Raw genomic sequence first — 22540 nt, forward strand, 5'->3', positions numbered from 1 at the left:
ATACTATTGAGCTATACCTTTATGATTTGTGCAGTTTTGTATTTCAATAGAATTTATCTTCCTAAAAAATAACAATTTGTGGAATAGCCATGGCCATCCAATGATTTATTAGCAAGTTGTGATTTTTCTGGTAAGTCAAATAATTTAAGACTGCAAATTTAAAGATGAAGGTGATGGAAAAAGTATTGCTGATCTTAGTTTTTAAAAATTTACCTTTGGAGAAAAATCAAAACTCTTATAGAGATATCTCTTTTTTTCTTTTTGTAGTTCAAGTACCCTTACAAGACTGATGGAATTACAGTTGTATAAATATGAAGGACTACTGAAGAATCTGAAGTATTGTATTATTTGACTTTATTTTAGGCCTCTAGTAAAGACTTAAATGTTTTTTTTAAAAAAAGCACAAGGCACAGAGATTACAGCAGCTGTAAGAACACATCCACTTTATGCAATGGCATTAGACATGTAAGTCAGATGTCATGTCAAAATTAGTACGAGCCAAATTCTTGGTTAAAAAAAACCCTATGCATAGTGACACTGATAGTTAAAAGATGTTTTATTATATTTTCAATAACTACCACTAACAAATTTTTAACTTTTCATATGCATATTTTGATATGTGGTCTTTTAGGAAAAGTATGGTTAATAGTTGATTTTTCAAAGGAAATTTTAAAATTCTTACATTTTAATGTTTTTGCTATTTTAATGTTTTTGCTATTTAGTTTAATGTTTTTGCTATTTAGTTAAATACATTGAAGGGAAATACCCCTGTTCTTTTTCCCTTTTTTATGCACACAACAGAAACACGCGTTGTCATGCCTCAAACTATTTTTTATTTGCAACTACATGATTTCACACAATTCTTTTAAACAACGACATAAAATAGATTTCCTTGTATATAAATAACTTACATACGCTCCATAAAGTAAATGCTCAAAGGTGCTAGAACAGATCGTCCACTTCTACAGTGTTCTCGTATCCAACAGAGTTGATGCACAATATATAAATACTCAAGTCCAATATTAAAAACTTAGGCACTTGACTAACTTTAATAAAATTTCTCAAACTATATCAATATATCTAAAGTGCATATATTTTTTAAGAAAGATTATTCTCAATAACTTCTATAAAAATAAGTTTGATGGTTTGGCCCATCTAACTTCACTACTATTAGTAAGAACTTTTAACTTTTAATGTGTAGTAAGGTTTATTCTACCTTTATCTCAACATGACACCAACACAATCAAAAAACAAAGTTAGTGAGGTGCTAACATGTGAGGATTAATCCAGTGATTCCGGTCACAATGCATTCCAGGAGGAGGTACCCATGTCACTGGAATTGGGCGATATGGTTTATTTTTCCTTCCCTGATTTGGATAACCAAATGGAACAGGAGGAGGATAGTGATTCTGATGGCCATTCCCTCGATACATTCCTGGCTTTTTTCTGGGCAAAGGGTGCCACATTGGAAGAGGTGGAAATATAAGTTCTGAAATCTGTAAGGAAGAGAATACATTAAGTTAATTCAAAGGAAAAATTCATCATCTATGTTCCAGATTTCTCATTAAAGACAAACAAAGTTACCCACAACCCTAAGATCACATCTAAGTGACATTCCTATTGTCAGGTCTAAATACGTTAAAAACCTCATTTGTAATAGGCGTATAATGTATAACAGTTGACCAATGTTTTCTGAATGCATAAAGAAATGAATAAACTCAAACACAGTACTTCCTAAACAACTTCAACCAGAAAAGACCAAAACATGGAACGAATGGGTAAGGACATACTTGTTTTAGTCCAGTGGTTTCCACAGCTGGCTAAGCCAGGAGTCACTTGGAGGCTTTTAAATACAAAACATTGGAGCTGGAGGCCATTATCCTTAGCAAACTAATGCAGAAACAGAAAATCAACTACCACATGTTCTCACTTATAAGTGGGAGGTAATGATAAGAACTTATGAACACAAAGAAGGAAACAATAGACACTGGAGTCTATTTGAGAGGGGAGGGTGGGAGAAGGAAAAGGAGCAGAAAAGATAACTATTGAGTACTGGGCTTCACACCTGGGTGATGAAATAATATGTACAACAAATCCCTGTGACCCATGTTTACCTATGGAACAAACCTTCATGTGTATCCCTAAACCTAAAATAAAAGTTAAAAAAAAAAAAAAAGATAAACACAAAACATTCATGCCCTAGCACTGGTCTAATGAACAATAATAAAATCTCAGAACTAGAGGCCAGGTATTTTGACAAAGCTCCCCAGGTGATTCTTATGTAGCCAGTTTAGTATTTGGGAATAATAGCTTTAGATTATCCCATAAATCAGGTGGGCACATCAAGTTCACATTATTCAAAATGTTCTTAGCAGTTTTAGTCCTCTCTGCTTAGAATGCCACATCTTCTTAAATTTCTGATTTTGCTGATCTCTAATCTGCATTTCTAAGTATAGGATTTTTTTAAAAAAATTATATTGTGTATAGCATTGCATTCATGATAGAAAATTCAAAAGGTACAAAAGGGTAAACTGTGGAAAGTCCCTCTTTTTTTATCTCACCCTTTATCTTCTTTATCTTAACCCTTCTCAAGGGCAACTAACACCAAACATTTTTTTAAATATACCTTTAGAGATATTCTATCCACATCTATACACATTTTAAAAATATATATGTATACTGGATTGCATCCTGCTTTTTACATTTCATAATAATTCATTTCAGAAACATATCAATACATAAAGATCTCTCTCATTTTTCTACAGCTAGATAGTATAGCAATGACTATAAATTAAATGGTTTCCTAGTAATGGGACATTGAGGCTGTTTTCAGTCTCTTACTATTAAAACAATGATACACAATGAACAAAACAATGCTGCAACGAATAACAGCACAGTAAATTCTAATATAAGGCTTTATAGGCATATTTTCGTTTCTTTTGGTAAATATTTAATACTTAGGAGTGGAACTGCTGAGTAATAGAAGAGTTACACATTTATCCTTAAAAAGTGCCAGTTTTCCGAAGTAGTGGCACTATTTTACATGGCTACGAAGTTTATGAATCTAGCTGCTTCACATCCTTGCTAACATTTCATGCTGTTAGACTTTTAAATTGTGCAGTTCTGGAAGAACTAGTGTTTCATATGGATTTAATTTGCATTCCTCTGATGATAAATGAAGCCACTCATAGAACTCCTTTTGTAAAGTGTTTATTCACATCTTTTGCTCCTCCCGCCCTTTTTTTGAGATTACAGCAGGATATGCCCATTATTTTTCATTGAGTTATTTACCTTTTACTAGAGATTTGTGAGCGATTTTTAAAAAAGTATATTCTGGAAATAAGTCCTTTACAGATATATGTAATGAGAATATTCTGTCCTAGTCTATGGTTTGCCCATTTTCTTAATGGTTTCTTTGATGAACAAAAAGATGATTAATTTTGATGAAGTCCAGTTTGTCAATTTTTTTCCCTTATTAGTTACTGTTTGTCACCCACTAGAAGAAATATTTGCCGTCACAAAATAAAGATGATATTTCCCTATGTTTTCTTCTAAAAGTGTCAGGGATTTATCTTTTATATCTAGGTACATGATCCATCTCAAATCAATATTTTTGTGTATGGTGTCAGCTAAGTTAGGTTCGTTTTTTTTCCTACACAGATCATCCAGTTGTTTCAGCACAAGTTCTTGAAGACTTTCCCCATTGAATTGCTTTGGCACTTTTGTTAAAAGGGAGAAAAAATACTAACTGTATGTATGTGGGTCTACTTCTGGACTCTCTATCCTGTGCCATCAATGTATTTGTATGTTTTTAAACCATTACCACACTGTCTTGATGAATATATAATAGCTTTGAATTAGTGTGAGCCCTCCAACTGATCCTTTTTAAAAATTTTGAATCAATTTGACACTTTCCAGAAAAAAACCTTTTAAGATGTTCATTGATACTGAATTGGATCTACAGATCTATTTCAGAAGAACTGACACAATCTTCATTTCTTCATTTTTTAAGATATGAATAATTCTTTATCCCCTCTCTTGGGATACCTTTTAGGAAACAGTAGAGAACAAAAATTCCAAGCTAGAAATTTTTTTGTCCTTATTTGATAAAACTTTTTTAAAGCTTGTGGCAATGCCAGATTCAAGATACTAGAAAGAAGAAAATAAAAGTGGGCCATTTGCACTAGCTTTCACACAAGGACTCACAGTAGTAGTGTTTCTCTATTATAAAATGTTTTGCTAATGAGTATTATGCCAAGGAGAAATGTTTTCCTTAAAAAGCACGTAAGAGACACCTCAATTTCCATAACTTTCTGTTATCCTAAGTCTTTCAACATGAGGGAAAATAAGTGCAATTTAATTTTAAAAGAAATCCTAAAAATTAAAGGTTAATTTGCTTGTAAAAAATTAGCAGCAATCAATTTAATTTGAGACTTACATTCTTGCTTAACAACAAATAAAATTCTGAGGTAAAATTGCCACACATTTGGATGAATTCCAGAAAATTCAATATACCTAATTTGCAATATATAATCCATCACACAGAGAAAAAAAAATGCCTCAAATATTTATGGCAAGGGTTTTAAAAATGATCCTGAAGTACAAATACTATGTTTACTTATTTATATAGGGAATCTCTCTGGAAGGATACTAAAAAAAAAAGAAAAAAAAACCTGGTAATGAATGTCTCTGTGGAAATGCATAGGACTGGTGGTTGGGGAGAAAGAGGACGTCTCACTATTATACTGTCTTGTACTGTTTGAAGTTTCATAAAGCCAGGTACATGTTATATACATATACATATACATATATTCCTAAATTATGATAATCTTCAGAAATAATCTTCCCCTCAAGTCTAGGAAGAATAATTCAACTGAGAAAAAAATGAGAAACCAAAAATTAAGTTACACTGAAATAATGTTCATTATGTAAATGTATGCTGAATTTAAAAGTTTAGTTTATCATACTAAAAGCTCCAATATTCTGCTTCTTACTCATTAGTTCTGAATTTTCATTTTTAGCTCAACCTTACACCACAAACCTGGTATGTTTCATTACATTTAATCAAAGCAAGTAAGTAAAAATAGATACCTTTAAAAATTAGTAATAAGTATATTTACAGAATAAGGCTCAACTCAAAAAATCTCTTTAAATTGTTCTGACTTTAAAATATCTTTCCTGTTGAAGAATGCTGTTTGGTCAACAATTTTTTAAAGTCGATTAAATGTTCTTTGGTATGTAGATATAAGTAGTAAATCAGTCAATGGATCTGTTAAGTGCAGGCACACTAGCTATATGACTTTTCAACTAGTAAAGCAAAAAGGGAGACAATGTTTCAGCTTGAGTAAAATATTAATTATAATATAATAAATTTAGAGAGGTTTCTCTTTAATCATGGAACAGGAGAGAACAGAAAGTTAAACCCAAAGGTACAAAACAAAGTGTTACATACTACAAAAAATAAGTGGTAACTTTTGAATGAGATTTTAAAATATCGGGAATGTTTTACCATCATGAATTTTCTACTTTTTGCCAATTTTTCTGAAATATATTTATCCTAGTTATCGTATAGTGAAGCTGACCTTTGATAAAATGACTCAGGATGCCTATTTACGTGCCAGAGAAACAGCTTTCCCTTAGCATGGGGGAAGGCAAGAACTATTATCCAGAATCTCAAATCAGAAACCTTGGGCAATGCCAAGAAGGACTACCTGAAAGGTCCTGGCAATCCCTGCACATCCCTTTAAAACTGAGCTGTTTTCGTGGTTACCTGGTACACAGGACTTGCGGCTGCAGTCACCGAATTGGGTTTCACTTCCATTTCCTTACTTGTTTCTTCATCTGAAGAAGAGGATCCTGAATGATAATCAGAGGTAACCTTATCAAGGGCCCTGGTAACTTTCCTGGAGATCTCATCCTTGTTCTCATCTTCATTTTCAAAGCTGGCAACAATGAATGCATTGTTTTTCTCTCCGTACCTAAGAATAAAATAAAAAACTTACAAATCTTGAAGTCACATCAGCAAAGCAAAAAATGTCCATAAAAACAAAGAGAGATCTCTTGTTGATGGACATGCCATCAATACAAGGCAAAGATCAAATCATCATAGAACTTGACCCTACACATTTAATATCCTGATACAGTTCAATGCCAGCAAGCAAACCAGTTTTCTACTTCTGGTCTATTTAAGTATTCATAAACATAACCCCATTTTCTTTCCTTATTTTCTTTCTACTAATTCCTTAAAAAAAATTGTTTAAAACATCAAAAAAGTCCATTGTTTTGATTACATTTTTGCATGTGCTAATGAAATTGGTTGTACAATAAAACATTCTGATGTATTTTTATTTTTTTGAGATGGGTTTCACTCTGTTGCCCAGGCTACAGTGCAGTGGCACAATCACAGCTCACTGCAGACTCTACCTCCTGGGCTCAGGTGATCGATCCTCCAACCTCAAACCTCCCAAGAGGCTGGGACTACAGGAGTGTACCACCATGCCCAGCTAATTTATATACATTTTTAGAGACAGGGTTTCACCATGTTGCTGAGGCTGGTCCCGAACTCCTAGGCTCAAGAGATCCACCCACTTCAGCCACCCAAAGTGCTAGAATTACAGGCATGCGCCACTGGCTGATTTTTTTTTTTTTTTTTTGAGACGGAGTCTCACTCTGTTGCCCAGGCTGGAGTGCAATGGGTGCAATCTCGGCCCACTACAACCTCCACCTCCCAGGTGTTCAAGTGATTCTCCTGCCTCAGCCTCCTAAATAGCTGGGATTACAGGTGTCCGCCACCACGCCCAGCTAATTTTTGTATTTTTAGTAGAGATGAGGTTTCACCATGCTGGCCAGGCTGGTCTTGAACTCCTGACCTCAGGTGATCCACCCGCCTTGGTATCCCAAAGTGCTGGGATTATAGGCGTGAGCCATCACGCCCAGCCCCAGCTGTACTTATAAATGTAACGTATATGCTAGTAAGTCACAGATCGACTAGAAATTTCCTATAAAATTGACTTTAACCCCAATTAAATAAAAAAGGGGGCCTGTTATTTATACTCACAAAAATGAGAACTGAGGCAGTTATTGAGATTAAAGAGAAAAGATCGTTGTTAAAGAACGTAGAGGTTTTGCTTAAATTATATTGCTTACTTCAGAGTTTCCTAGGATAACTACTCACCTCTCATCTTTATTTTTTTTAAGGTAAGATGAAAAAATCTTGTTATTCTTCCAAAACATTTTTGAGACTTTTGATTTTTTTTTTAAGTTGTCAAAATATGTAACCTATGCTGCTGGTTACTTAAAAAAAAAATTCTGAACTGTAGGAAAATAGTGTAATAAACTCAAGTAAAACCAAGAGTTTTTATTCAGTGGACACAGGAGAAATCCACAAATCTATTTAAATAGATTGCACAACGTCAACACTATCAAACAATTTCTAGCATCAGGACAAAGGATACTGTTAAGCAGTTCTTACAAAACACATACAGTTAGAAATCCAATTAAAGTGATTCTAAGTTTGAAAAAAGATAAAAATAAGTAACTAAGTAGAAATAATGTCAAGCTTTTGATTCAATAGTTAGCTGATGTTAATTCATTTCAAGATAGCACTTGTCTCAAATCATTTTTGAATCAGAATGGTTATCTATTATAAAGTAAAAGGCTTAACTGCTATAAAGCCTTTGAAAATGTACATAAGGCTGGGTGCAGTGGCTTACACCTGTAATCCCAGCACTTCAGGAGGCCTAGGTGGGCAGATTGCTTGAGCCCAGGAATTTGAGACCAGTCTAGGTAACATGGTGAGACCCTGTCTCTCAAAAAAAATAAAAAAACAAAAAGAAAATGTATGTGGAAATCTAGTAGTCTCAGAGATCACAGATAGATGAGTTCTATTTCTTCAGATAGCTATGCCGTCTTCCATTCCTATAGGCCAAATGAAACTATAAATACTACTTAAATATAGTACATAACCTCGCTTTTCTATTCTTTTTTAGTTTACCTCATAAAAGTTGCTACAGGGGCCGGGCGCGGTGGCTCATGCCTGTAATCCCAGCACTTTGGGAGGCCAAGGCGGGCGGATCATGAGGTCAGGCGTTCGAGGCCAGCCTGGCCAACATGGTAAAAACCTGTCTCTACTAAAAATACAAAAAATAGCCGGGCATGGTGGTGTGCGCCTGTAATCCCAGCTACTCAGGAGGCTGAGGCAGGAGAATTGCTTGAACCTGGGAGGCAGAGGTTGCAGTGAGCTGAGATTGCGCCACTGCACTCCAGCCTGGGCGACAGAGCGAGACTCCATCTCAAAAAAAAAAGTTGCTACGGGATGGTGGAATGGTGGAAGGGGCATTAGACTAGTTTCTCATCTCATTCTGGCTCTGCCACTGACTAGCTCTGGTCACCAGAGGCAAGTCACTTAATTTCCCTAGGCCTTAGTTTCCTATATGCTGGACGAGGAAGCTGGAGCTGGCTAGATAGTGGTTGATCTACGGCTGGTGACTCTTCGTAGTGTAAAATACCTAAACAGAAGCTGGACATGGTAGCTTACATCTGTAATTCTAGCACTTTGGAAGATCAAGGCAGGAGGATTGCTTGAGCCCAGGAGTTCACGATTACAGTGAGCTATGATCATGCCACCGCATTCCAGCCTGGACAAAGAGCAAGATCCTCTCTCTAAAACAAAACAAAACAAACAAAAAATAAAATTCCTAAACAACTGAGTTCCTCACAACATAAAATTTGTGTTCTCTAATTTCAAGTTTACTTAGCATAAGGTTTTAGCAATACACATTTACTCCATGTCCTCTCCACAGCTGGAAGACTCAACAAATTTCAAGACAATCAAGGGTTAATTCATGTGTTAATGACACTAATATAACAATGGCTTAGGCCTATCTTCAGTTTTGCCCATTAATGGAATCAAAATTCAAAAATGGAAAGGCAAGACATTTGAGAAAAATTCCTGCCTTTGTAGAAAGAAACCTTAACCAAGGGCAAATATCTAATGATTGAAGGATGAGCATTATTAACTCAGATTTCTTTGACACCCAATTCGGTTCTGCATTTTTCCCTTTGTACTATTTTGGTATGAGGGCTCTCTCTTCATGGTAAGAGAAGCTGCTGACTATACTACTATAACATTACAATGTGCAGTCGATCCCTTAGGAGAATTAGTAAACACCTGGACAACTTTTAAACTTTCCATTTTTCAATGATCACTGGTAAAACATCAAGGCTACTTTAGTTATTTAGAAACAATCAATAGTATTTAACACTCTATTGGGGAAAAAAAAGGATTGCAGAAATCACCAAAAAAAAAAAAAAAGTTGTAAAATATGTTGAGTAGATAATGAAGCTGGCATCTATTCTCAGAACTTCTCATCACAGGCAAGATTTATTTTCTAATCTGTATCACTAAGTGATAACCTTCCTAACTATATGGCACTCTTTGTACTCTTGCAGCATTTTATTCTGTCAGAGTAAGTGAAGACTATGAAGAATGTTCTCAGTGCATCTCAATTTTTTTTACAATCTTAGTCTCTAGTATACCAATGAGTTATTATTTTTAAAGATTCTCAGATATTTGATCAATTGTATACTTGCTAGATCAGCTTTAATTTTCAAAATATCTATGTTTCCAGTTTTGGTGAAAAAATATTTCTCAATGTCTTTTTCCTCTGTTAACTTGTATCAACCACCTCTACTCAATGGTTAATACGTCTTTCTTTTTGGGGTTCTGTTATTGAATGAACACCTGACACTCGCAGGTGATTTCTATTAGCTGTGAAAAAAATCACATCAGAGCCAATTTTTGGCAAAATTTTACATATAAATTAGAAGCCTACTAAATGCAAAGGTTTTCTAAGATTAATAAGATGAAAGCAAAGTAGCAGTTTTTTCCTACCAGGCATCATCAAGTAATGAAATGTCTACTGAAGTAGAATGTCCGTATAACTAAAGTTTTTATGTTCAGGTACTGAGACTTATTTTAAGCATTTTAAATACATAGGTCCAAAATGTTTATATAATTATGTAACCTGTTAAACATCCTTGGACATAAAAACTTTCCCCTGATGGTTTAGGATCATTATATTGAACATAAACTATTTGATTGTGTGATAACATAATTGTGCTGATTTTTTAGCTTTTTCATTTTTGCCTCTATGTCAGACCACATGACATTTTTTGGTAGCATCTGACTGATCAACCCTCTTTCAAATGCTGCTTCTCATATTTCATGGGTTAAGAAACCACACAACTAACTTAACTGTGTGTTAAATAGGAGCCAAGTAGGATCTAAGTGCAGGTCAAATTAAAAAGTAAACAATTCAATATAGTAGCTTTTTGACAGCTATTTCTTATAAAGGGAGGTCTTCTGCACAGGTTCAGTGGCCAAAGTTTTCCAAGTCTGAAACTAGCCTAAAGTAAGTCCTTAATTAGTCCCAGAATCTAAAAATGTTTATTTTCTCAGACCTAAATTTGAGATAGCTTGCTCCCCTTTTCTACCCGAGAAAGAAGTATTGGAGAATGTTTATCACAAACCTCTACCACCTACACCTGGTTTCCAAAAGCAGTTAAACTTACACCAACCACTGGCAAATCAGGTAGTAACCTCAAGCGGTGGTCCTGACAAAATTTAATGGAAGAATAATTATGTAATTCAGCTCTCCTGTCTTCACCTCCACCTTCATTGCTGGAATCAGGTCAGTCTGCGACCACCTTAGGAGTACATAGTTAGGGTTCCTTCAAAAAGCAACTTTACTACGATCAATAAAGAGGCCAGGTGGTCAGGTGAATTGTACCTCAAAACCAAATACAAACATCCTAAAGGTAGAGCCACAGGAAAATTCTTGCAAGAATTCCATGCCTCTGTTCATCTTCTTCCTGCTAGTTAGAACATCCTTCCCACCTTGTCACCTGGTCAACCATGGCTCATCCTTCACCTCCCAGCTCAAGTATCACCTACTCAGTAGTCTCCTGACTCCTCACCAGATGCAGCAACTTTCTACTTTGTGCAACCTACCATTGCATTTTGTACACACTTCTAACATAAATCAGATAACAATGTAATTTGCTTACTTTTCTTCTCCTTAATTTCAAACTGAACTACCTAAAAGCAGAATGTTGCTTTCGTTTTTGAAAACCCTACAACTGACAGTGCCTGGTCCGCAAATAATGGTTTTTGAGCAAGTGGAGTTCAAAAAGATTTCATACCTAGCACTGATCTTTCACAACTCTATTCATTAGGAGATGTGAAAAATAACCTCCATTATAAAAATAAAACCACGAACGTATCAGTCACTTACATAATCAAAAAGGAGGAGGCCGGGCGCAGTGGCTCACGCCTGTAATCCCAGCGCTTTGGGAGGCCAAGGCGGGCGGATCACGAGGTCAGGAGTTTGAGACCAGTCTGACCAACATAGTGAAACCCCATCTCTACTAAAAATACAAAAAAAAAATTAGCCAGGCACAGTGGTGGGCGCCTGTAATTCCAGCTACTCAGGAGGCTGAGGCAGGAGAATCACTTTAACCCAGCAGGCAGAGGTTGCAGACAGCCAAGAATGCACCATTGCGCTCCAGCCTGGGCAACAAGAGTGAAACTCCGTCCCAAAAAAAAAGAGGAGAGAGGGAGAATAAACAGAAACAGAAACAAACCAAAAGTGGTTATCCAGTATTATTTGGGATTAGCTTCTTAATTTGAAGACAGACAAGTGCACCACCAATTAAAGATAATAGACACCTAGCGGAATCTAGGTGTCTACTTCTTGGTCTACAATAAGCTTCTTGGCAAAGCACTACTAGAAAACCCCCGCCTAATCAGTTTCTTTTTTCAGCTATAAAGCAGGAATGTAACTAGTCCTTCAACATCACCTCCAGAAAAGTATTTCATAAAATTTACATCTGAGAGAGTTAAACCACCAGCTCCTGGCCATAGACAGGCAGGCCGTACATGACAGAATGTCATAAAATTAGTTCCAGCATGGTCATCAGTTCAGCCTCTAAACTTGAGAACTCACCGACAGCACACCTCACATGGGTCCACCCAGAGAGTGAGCTCCTTTGGCAAGCCCAGGTCACTATACAAGATGCAGCTGTTTTCACAGGCTTTCAGGACATCAGGATCAACTCTCTGAAATTTATTGACACGAATACATCTACAACAAAGTGGAGTTATGTTAATGGATTTAAATGAATTTAATCATAAACACCGTAATATCTATTCATACTTGCCAAGGTGAGTAATAAAACAGTAATAAAAAATACCCTGGTAGAGAACCTAGGAGCATATCTATCCTAAACAGATAATAAATGTGAACTACAGGCACAGAGGCAGCCTGAAAAAAAGATGGCACCTATGTGAGCCCAAGGAAATCACTAGTACTGGGTCTACCTCAGTCTACCCAGAGACTTGACCACCCATGTACATTAAATGAGCAAGGAGTATGAAAGTTGCACGAAATTTTAGAACTCTGAAGGTAAAAGTTTCTATAGGCCAAGTTCCTATACAAAAAAATCTCTAACAAAAGGCCCCATCTAATGTTTCAGATGGTATTTGGAAATGCTTATGACAAGTTCTGATCTGTCATTAACTTGCTTTTATATCTCAGATAGTAAAGTGGTAAGAGGACACACTTGCTTTACCTATAATTGTTCTATAAATAAAGGATAAGTGAAGGACACAGATTCATTCATATCATGTACTTATGATTAAAATACCTAACTAACATGTTATTGGCTTATTTCATTTAACTTCTATTTACCCAAGGACTTTTATTTAAATAGCTGTCAAAATTAAGTGAGGAAAATTTCTAAACCAATAAAGCCTCTGTCCCATCTTTTTTTAACCTATTATACGACATCTACCTAATGGACTGTTCAATAAATACAAAAATATGCATTCTGTTAAATGATAAGCATTCTGATTAAGTAGGGAAATAGGGCCTATGAAGGAAAAGTATTTACTGCCTACAATGAAGAATCAATCAAGAGAACTTGGATTTCAGCACTAATCCTAGTATTTATCAGGTAAGCTTAGTTAAGTCACTGTACCTCTTTCTCAGACCTGTAACTATAAAACATGGAAATACAAGTTAATTGATAAATAGTAATTACGCTGTAAAATACAATGATATAAAAACTAATGTGCTATTTAAAGTTTTTGTAAGAGTTAAATTATTAGTTGGTTTTAATTTCTATTTAAAAAATGAAAAAGTTCTCAATAGGTAATAGGAATAAGTGTTTCTACATAATAATATTAACAATAATAACCATTTTTAAAAATTTATTATGCAATGGACAATTTCCTAAATGCTTTGCATGTATTAACTCTTTAATTCTCATGATCGTCCTGTGAGTTAGATACTTTTTTCCTCAGCATAAAGAAAAAAGGAGGCAGAGAGAGTTTGAGTAACTTCCCAACATTACACAGCTAGTAAGTGATGGATCTAGGGTTCAAATCCAGGCCACCAGACTCCAAAGAGCAAGTTATTTCCTTAATACTCAACCCTGTATATATGTACCTATCTTAGCATCACCATTAACAATATAACAAAGGCAAAGTGAGAAAAATTATTTTCTAGTATGTAAAATACTGCTTAGTCCTTTTAAAAACATGGTCTTATGCTATAGATTCTAATATTGTATAGGGTAATTTGAAAGATTCCATGTGCTCTGGGACCAAAAGCGGTTAAGGATAAAAAGATATATCTTAGATGTATGTGTTTTTCTTATCTACAATGAAGGTGATACAGGCTCTAAGCTTACAAATTATATATAAATACAGATGCTTAAACAGAGACTATACTTCAACAAAATCTGCATACCTTACATGTTTTGTACTGTTTTTTTCACTCTACATACTGACTACTTATCCATTAACTACTCTTCAAAAACAAAATTTTTAAAGTTGCATAAAAATATTCTATCATTTACTTAATGTTGACAGTTTAGTTCTTTCTATTTTTGCAATTACAAAGTATAAGAAACATCCATATTCATACATGTTCGTCTGCATTTCTAATTATACTTCTAGAATAGATTCTTGGGAGACTTACTGTTCAAAAGGTATGAATATTTTTACAGATCTTGATAATATTGCCAAATTGCTCTCCACAAGTATCTTATTTTTATTGCAGAAAAACAATTTCAACTTACAAACATTTTGTAAGAGAAAGAACACTCCACCTACTCTATCGACTGAAGAGTCTCCACCTATTCTATGGACTGAAGTCTCCACTAACTTGGTTAATCTTATATTCTATTCATTTTTATAATAGTAACAACCCACTATTTTTTCTACTTCAAATACAGCTTTAATATGACTCAGTAATGATACTTCCGATCACATGCCAATTTAATCTTGTTTCAGTTTTTTTCTCAAGTTTTTAGAATTAATGGAAGTGAAATTGTACACTGTCTGACCTTTAAGTATTTACTTGACAGTGCCTCCTTTTTCAGTAATAGTATGGTGGCTTGGCACTTCCAAAAAGACTTCATCCAATGTCAGTTAAATCAGAATAAAAAGCCTCAACAGTTCTAACTTACGAAAGCTGTTCACTCTATCGGAAATGAAAATATGCAAAAAAAAAATTAAGATAATCAAGTGATAAGATAAAAAATGACTTGAGCCTGTGTTAGCATGCACATTTCTATTTTAATTCACATTTTCCAATTTACTGGAACCTCTTTGGATTACAAATGAAAAGGAAAATATACTATTTTGATTTTCTTCTTGTCAATAGAACACAAGCTCACTTGACTTTCAGTACATGAGAAATTAGCAAATAATATGTTTGCCTCCTTTTTAGACTCCTTGAATAGTGCTGTACTTGCAAGAGCTCAGTGGCAGAAAGGAAGTCCTTCTGACATCAAAGCACAAAGTGTTGATTTGTGTAGGAAACTTTGGGGACATCAATATATACAAATAAAAGAGAATTTCTGTAGTTATTACTATAGTCACTGTTCCACTTTTATTTCTTGTGGCCACATCCACAAAATGGGACAATGTTTGACAGCTGAGTTTAGCAGAACATGCTCAACTGAGGTTCCTGAGCAGTCACATAAATACTACAGTGAGCATGCCAGGGCATGTTTTATAGGAGTCTGCTCTTCTTTACTTTAAGCTGTAAATGTACCTTATAAAGCAGAGTACAAAAGACAGCTGCAAGTGAGAATTACCTTCCTTCTCAGTGCCAAAACAGTGGTAGCACTGTGGTGTGCAGAAAGCCCATGAAAACATGGGGTCATGTAGACGTGAGTTCAAATCCCAGAACCTTGGCCAGGCATGGTGGCTCACGCCTGTAATCCTAACATTCTGGGAGGCAAAGGCAGAAGATCGCGTGAGGCCACGAGTTTGAGACTCACCTGGGTAACACAGCGAGATCCCATTTATACAAAAAAAAAATTTTTTTTTTAATTAGCCTGGTGTGTTGGCACATGTCTATAATCCTAGCTACTTCGGACTCTGAGGCAGTAGGATTGCTTGAGCCCAGGAGTCTGAGGCTGCAGTGAGCTATGGTTACACCACTGCACTCTAGACTGGGTGACAGAGCAAAAACAATACCACAAAAAAAAAAAAAAAAAAAAAAAAAGCCCCCAAAAAAGCAAATCCCGGAGCCATTATTTACTAGTCGTGGATCACAGGTCAGTCACATTCATCTAGAAAATAGTTATACTGACTTCTACCACAAATATATAAATGAGATTATTCCTGTATTAATGACATATCAGGTTAATCTTAGTTCCCTTTTTCCATACTTTTTCTCAAAGAACATATAACATTTAATTTACTTTTCGATGCAAGATTCACTTCTTTCAACTCCTACCATGCCCATTAACGTGTTATTAGGGGTCCTCTAGAATTGTGAAAATCCCTAAGTATGTGTGATAAACAGAAATGCACTGTTAGGAGCCAGGCTATAACCACAAAAGACTAACTCCTATAACCCCATAGCATTGGCCTCCTGTGTCCAGGCAGTAGGACTCCACCACTCCACCAACAAATACTTGTTTTAAAATGAGTAAGGAGAAAATATACAAACACCCCAGAGTTCTATATTTTGCAGATGAAATATCTGTAGACATGGTCTGCACACCCTTCAATCATCTGGCCTTGAACCCACCTCAGGGGTTGATCAGCCTCTGCTTAATCCAATCTAATCCTTTACCTGTAGGCCTGTCCTTTTGATGGTTTTTCTGGATACCAGTGATTTTTATATTTTTCTTGAAGTATTAGGGTCAATTTCTCAGCAAACCTCTCAACTGCCTCTTTTTTCAACTTATCATGTTTTCGAACTAGCCTTGTGAAAAAGAAGACAACGGCAGCAATTTCGTTCTTCATTTTTTTCCCTGCAAAGATAAAACATGTTTTCTCAAAAAACCAAAATATAAAAACTGGGAAGATGAAGCTCTGTAAGATATACCTTCTTTACAGCTCTCCCCTTCCTCCTTCCAATTTTATCTTGTATTTCTTTGGCTCATACCTGGAGTAGAGAACAATCTACTTATCTTTATGCCATAAAGGCCTTATTATAAAATACTACTTAAAAATCTTACCACTTAGCTTCATGAAGAAATTCCGTAAAGAGAGCACATTGCTCCTGTTGGCTAAAATAAAACCAGACCTATCAGTAAAAGAGAAGCAGTACAATAAACGATATGACATAGATGTTACTGTGTGTGTCAATATTTAGCTGCAATAATCTAAGTATAAAATTCTGTGAAATGATTTGAACTTTAAAACATAAAAAACGTCTACTTTAAAATCTAGAACTGTAGAGCTATTTTATAACAGAAAAGTTCGGCAGTTCCTAGAAAGGTTAAATACAGACTTATCATATGACACGGCCAATTCTACTTCTAACTATTTGCCCAAGAGAAATGAAAACATATGTCCACACCAAAACCTTGTACAGAAATGCCCATAGCAGTATTCATAATAGCTAAAAAGTGAAAACAATCAGTATGTTTACCAACTAAAGAATGGATAAATACTGTGGTATACACATGGACGGAATATTATTCAGCGATGAAAAGGAATGAGTACTAATACAAGCTACAATATGGGTGAACCTTGAATACAGAAATGCCCATAGCAGTATTCATAATGGCTAAAAAGTAAAAACAATCTATATGTTTACCAACTAAGGAATGGACAAATACTGTGGTATATACATGTAATGGAATACTATTCAGCAATTAAAAAGAATGAGTACTAATATAAGCTACAACATGGGTGAACCTTGAATACATCACACTAAGGGAAAGAAGCCATTCACAAATGACCACATATTGTACGATTCCATTGATATGAAATATCCAGAATAAGCAAATCTATATAGACAGAAAACAGATTAGTGGCCTACGGGGAAGTGGGAAGCCAAGAAAAGGAGCATTGCTAATAAGTACAGGGTTACTTTTCGGGGTGATAAAAATATTTACTAAATTTCACTATAGTAATGGTTGTACAACTTTGTGAATATACTAAAACCGTTGAACTGTACATTTTAAATGGGTGAATTACATGGTATATAAATTAAATCCCAAAACTGTTCTACATAAAAAATTTCAGCATTGACTTTCCGAAAGTACTCTTTCAGGAAGAGAGATACATTTATCCACAAGTTAAGAGACACAAAAGCTAGTGGCTCTATCAGGACATATTTAAGAAATGGGAATTCAGGTCACCCACAGAAAAACAAACTAAAAGAAATAATCAGAGATTTAGCTACATTTTGGATTGCCTCAAAGGACTTTAAAAATGGTATATCTGATTTATCATTGATGAATCCTTAAAGGCAAACCCTTGTCCTAAGATTGTTTTGATGTATGTTGTCTCTACTCAGTGAGCTCATTCATCTGGCTGCTGTAACCTGGAGTTATTAAGATGCTGCATTTAGTAAGCAACATCACCTTTTTGGGAGCCAATTACGTATTAAAAACATACAGCCTCTGCTATGTTTAGCATAAAAACAACTAACCTAGCAGTAGTTTGTGTTCCCACATTTCCAAAAAAAAAAAGCTGATTGTTAGCTTTCTTTTCTCAAACTGCTCTTTAAGTCTCTCTTCAGAATGTGACTCTCCTTTATTCCAAGTGCAAATTCAAACAAGGAACCTCACGGTGAAATAAATTCTACACAGTTATCTGAGAGGTGTGCTGGCAGCCACAGATAGCCTGATCCTGGAGGAGAAGGCACACAAATCTTCCTCCCAGAACCCTAGAATGAGAAATTCACCTTCTACAGCCAGCTACCAGGCACTGGGCATGGGTCCACACACGAGTGTTCAAGTATACATAACCCCAGCCCACCACGACTGCTGTGCAGCCTCCTCCTGAAAAATGTAAGCCATTTCCACTTTGTAAAGCTACATTTATATTCCACCACGATACGATGGAAAAGAAAACCCAAGGCAATTTAATATACGGGTTGGGAAGAAGTTTTGCTGATGGAACTACCTTAGCCTCCACTCCAGCAAAGCAAACAAGGAACCACACTGAAGAAATTTACTGAATCTTTAACTAGATCATTCTCCTCATTCATTACATTTGCCAACTATGTGCCACATATCTGAGTTCTGGATTTGTTTTTGTTTGCTCTGCTTCATATAAAAAAAATAGAAAAGAAGGAAAGAACCACTTAGTGGTTGCTTTTGGTTGTAACACAAGATGACTCATTTGGACTTTTGTTTTCCCCATCTGAAGAAATGATAGCTGGAACAGCTGAAAAATAAGCCCACTCCCACCAGTATTCTAGGAGTACCAAAAGGTGAAAGAGGGAGAGTTACAGTGAGGGCGAGAACCACCAGAGGCAAGCAGGGCCAAGAAGACCTCAGGCGTCTTGAGTAAGTAGGCGTCCTCCACCCACACTCAGAGCAAAAGGCTCCCATTTTAAATATCGCACAGTGACGTCATCCTGGGACCTCGTCACCGCGGCGGCTGCTCCTCAAGTTCTACTTTGTTCCACAAGGCTCCTCTGCTCACGGTTGCGTGGATAAAACCCAAACGGAATCCAGAATCAAGCTCGGCCTCGCAGGAGTTTATAACTTTGTACTTTTCCCTCCCTTGTAACGAAAAGCTAATCGCAAACGTTTCTAGGAACACATTTTTCTCCTGATAGACGTTCCCAAGGTGGAGGGCGCGACAAGACTGGCCCGTGGGGTGAGGAGCCCCAGCCCGGCCTCAGCGGCGCCACAAAGCGGGCTCCAAACCATGAAGAAGGGAAATAATTTTCCAACGGGCTAGGAGTTGGACTTTTTGAAGCCATCGAAACCTGCTGCTAGGCTCTCCCGCTGGGGTTTTGAGAGGTAGGTGAGGAGGGATCAAACATCTTCACCCACTCTTGAAAGAACCGCCTTGAGCTGCGCCCAACTTCTGCAATCCCGGTTTTCCCCAAGTTCAAGGGGAAGGGCCCTGGCGCCCAATGCCCAGCCTCCCCGACAACATCCTCGCCAGGGTGCGCCTGCCCCGCCGGCCCGCGGGTCCGCTGTCCCCGGCGGGCGGCCCTGGTTTCGAGGACCCGGCTTCCCGGAGGCGCGACTCTCCGGCAAACAAGCGGGGCTCCAGAAAACCCACCGACGCGAAGCGGGTGGGCAGAGGGTGGGAAGCCGCGGGGCTGTCGCCCACCCGGAGGCGGAAGGTAACGCGCTGTGGGAAACGTGGCAGGAGCCCTGAGGCGGCGTCTTTTTCCTCAGGCGCCCGCCGAGGGTCCCGCGGAAAGCCTCCCGGGCCGCCCTCGCGGCCCGCAGCCCTGCTCTGGCGCCGAGCCGGAGCCCATGCAACCTGGTTCCATCCCCTGCCCCTCCCCTGTCCCCGGTGCGCCGCCCGCCAGCGAGCCTTCGACGTGGCCGCAGGGGCGCCGGGACCACCCTCCCCCGATACCCACAGCCCCGCCATGTCTGCCTTTCCCCGGCCCGGTCTCCTCACCGCCGCTGCCGCCGCCGCTCTCCGGCCGGAGATTCGGCGGCCCAGACCGTGTCCTGGCCGGGAACTGAGGGCTCCGCCTCAACGGGCCCGCGCTGGGCAACAGGGAGCGCAGCGAGCCTCGTCCGGCGCGTGCGGCTCCCGCGTCGTCGGGCGGCCAAGCGCGCGTTGAGAGGACTGGCGGGCGGGCGAGCGCGCACACGAGCGAGCGCAGCCCCAAAGCGGCGCGCAGGGGGCTCGCGGCCCGGAAGAGAGGAGGGGCGATGACCCGGGAAAGGGTTGGCGCCGCGCGGGATCGGCTCGCGCGCCTGAGGGGCGGTGCCGGGGGCGGGGCTTCGCCGCGAGGCCGCCCCCGAGCCCCGGGCCTAGCCGCACCGGAGGCGACACACCCTCGCCCTGCCCTGAGCCTGCCGCAGACCCTCGACCGCGACGGCGCGGTCCGCAGAACCGCGGGCTTCCCTCCCCGGCAAAAAGCGGCGCTGAGGGCCTGTAGGACCCCCGCCCGGCCGCCCTACGTGCGTCAGCGCCTTCGGGGATCGCGCGGGCTTGGTCCTTTCGGCTGTCTCGGCCTTTTTGTTTCCCCCTCAGGTCTCTCCACGCTGCACTTGACACCTTCAGGGCGGGATGGCGAGTTCTAGACCCAGCTCTCTAGACCTGGGGCTTCATGGGGGACACGGACTCGACGGGAAGGGGAACTTGGCATTTATGGACAGATCCTCATCCTTCTTGCTGTAGTCAATTACACGCACGTTAACCGTGCAGCCACCCTGCTGTATTTTAGGCAGTTGTTGGCACTCCTAGTTGGGCCCTTCCCTGGCCCCTCACAGCAGGGACTGCCTCCTGTGGACGCTTGTGTGCTGCCCTGGCACCGGCCACTGTGTTTTGCACAAAGGAGAGGCTCCAAAGATGTTGGCCAAAGGAATGAAGCCTTGAGAGTCCAGGCTTTCTATTTCTGAGACACTCTACTCAAGGACTTCCCAGATGCAAAGCTTCATCTTTGAGCAAATACAAATATGGAGAGGGAACATTAACTTTCTGAAGAAAAGAAGGAACATCTTTTTCAACCTTTTATACTGAGTTAGCACCATGGTCTTAGTTTTGTGAAAGCACTTTAATACATCCAACTAGCGGGAGGAATACAAGATATTCCTACCTTTTTATTATTATTATTAAAAGAGGGCTAAAACATGTTGTAAATTACTTAAGAACTGAATGTTCAAGTTATACAGTATACTGGCCAGATTCCTTACTGCCCACTAGGCCTGGGAGCATGTTTTCAGCTCAGTTTTATGAATGTTTTAAATTTTTATTACTGATGTTTGTTATTGTAGCCTATTAGCAATTCAAAATGATAATTTTTTTAGCAGTAATAAATATACCATCCCCCAAACAGTACAATAAACTTTATTTGTAAAAAAAAAAATTATACTGTTCTAGGACTTAGTCTACTTACTGGTACATTTAAAGAGGATATTTACACCTTGGAGTCTTCTAGGAGGTGTGAAGGTGTTTTTATTTTAAAATCATAACAATCTGATGAGGTTATTTTTACAGATAAAAGCCTTTAATTCTGCAGTTTCATAAAATAGCTAGGTAACCACCCACATTACTCAAAATTTGTCCAGAAATTTCTATAGTTTAGGATTAGTATTTTGCGTAGTATTTATAAATCTATCGTCCACATTTTCCAGTCTTAGAGTAGTACCATATTCAAAAAACACAGGCAAGAACCTGAAACCCAATTTCAAAATGACTTTTAAAAAATTCTCAGGCTGAGCACTGTAGCTCATGCCTGTAATTCCAGTACTTTGGGAGGTCAAGAAGAGAGGATCATTTGAGTCCAGGAGTTCAAGACCAACCTGGCCAACATCATGAAACCCAATCTCTACAAAAAATACACAAATTAGCCAGGTGTGGTTGCATGCAGCTGTAGTCTCAGATACTCTGAAGGCTGGGGTGAGAGGATCACGAGCCCAGGAAATTGAGGCTGCAGTGAGCTATGATGACATCGTGGCACTCCAGCCTGGAAGACAGAGCAAGACTCTGTCTAAAAAAAGAAAAAAAAAAATTCTCATAGCTGAACACTGTGAAATAGACACATAGCAAACAATGTATCTTTAACACTTTTTCTCTCATCCACTTCCCTTGCACACACAGTATTTGTTTTTATGTCTCTTTCAAAACTTGCCCTACTCTTGTGTGCTTCAGATGCTTTGCCCCAGCTGTCTTTCCTTCTGAGTTGGAATCACAAAATCACAAATGAATTGGTCTGGCAAGGCAGAGCCCTCCTCTTTATGGGACTGAAAGAGGAGAGCTGCTGTAAACTAAATGTTTGTGTCCCTCGCAATATTCATATGTTGGAGACTAAATCCCCAATGTGATGGTATTTGGAGGTGGGGCCTTTGGGAGACACTTAGGTCATGAGGGTGGAACCTTCATGAATGGGATTAGTGCCCTTGTAAGTGGAAACATGAGAGAGATGATCACTCTGTCTGCTCTCTTGCCAAGTGAGGATGCAAGGAGAAGACAGCAAACCAGAAAGCATACCTTCACCAGACACCGGATCTGCTGGCACCTTGATCTTTAACTTCCCTGCCTCGAAACTGTGAGAAATTTCTGTTGTTTAAGCCACAC

At 38.5% G+C, this 22540-nt stretch overlaps 2 protein-coding genes across 5 annotated transcripts in view; one reads left to right on the forward strand and one right to left on the reverse strand.

The window, feature by feature from the left end:
* CXADR (CXADR Ig-like cell adhesion molecule) overlaps positions 1-1014 on the forward strand; it is an 81668-nt gene extending 80654 nt beyond the window's left edge. The window contains exon 8 of the mRNA XM_024239240.3: positions 268-1014. Coding sequence (XP_024095008.1) covers positions 268-309 — 42 coding nt within the window. The 3' untranslated portion in view covers positions 310-1014. The remainder of the gene's footprint in view (positions 1-267) is intronic.
* Positions 811-20139, reverse strand: BTG3 (BTG anti-proliferation factor 3). 4 transcript variants are annotated; one of them, XM_063720862.1, is made up of 6 exons: positions 19910-20026; positions 16410-16469; positions 16155-16335; positions 12006-12143; positions 5771-5978; positions 811-1496 (listed from the first exon to the last, which is right to left on the reverse strand). In XM_063720862.1, exons 3-6 carry the CDS (start codon positions 16325-16327, stop codon positions 1257-1259), a joined length of 759 nt encoding a protein of 252 aa, XP_063576932.1. In that variant the 5' UTR covers positions 16328-16335; positions 16410-16469; positions 19910-20026; the 3' UTR covers positions 811-1256. The 4 variants fall into 4 exon arrangements, with proteins under 4 accessions (XP_063576932.1, XP_054398825.1, XP_063576933.1 ...); XM_054542850.2 differs by lacking the exon at positions 19910-20026 and adding an exon at positions 16543-16612; XM_063720863.1 differs by lacking the exon at positions 16410-16469 and having other exon boundaries at positions 19910-20139.
* Between the last annotated feature and the right edge of the window lie 2401 nt (positions 20140-22540).

This window comes from Pongo abelii, chromosome 22 (genome assembly GCF_028885655.2).
Source record: "Pongo abelii isolate AG06213 chromosome 22, NHGRI_mPonAbe1-v2.0_pri, whole genome shotgun sequence".
Taxonomy (NCBI): domain Eukaryota; kingdom Metazoa; phylum Chordata; class Mammalia; order Primates; family Hominidae; genus Pongo; species Pongo abelii.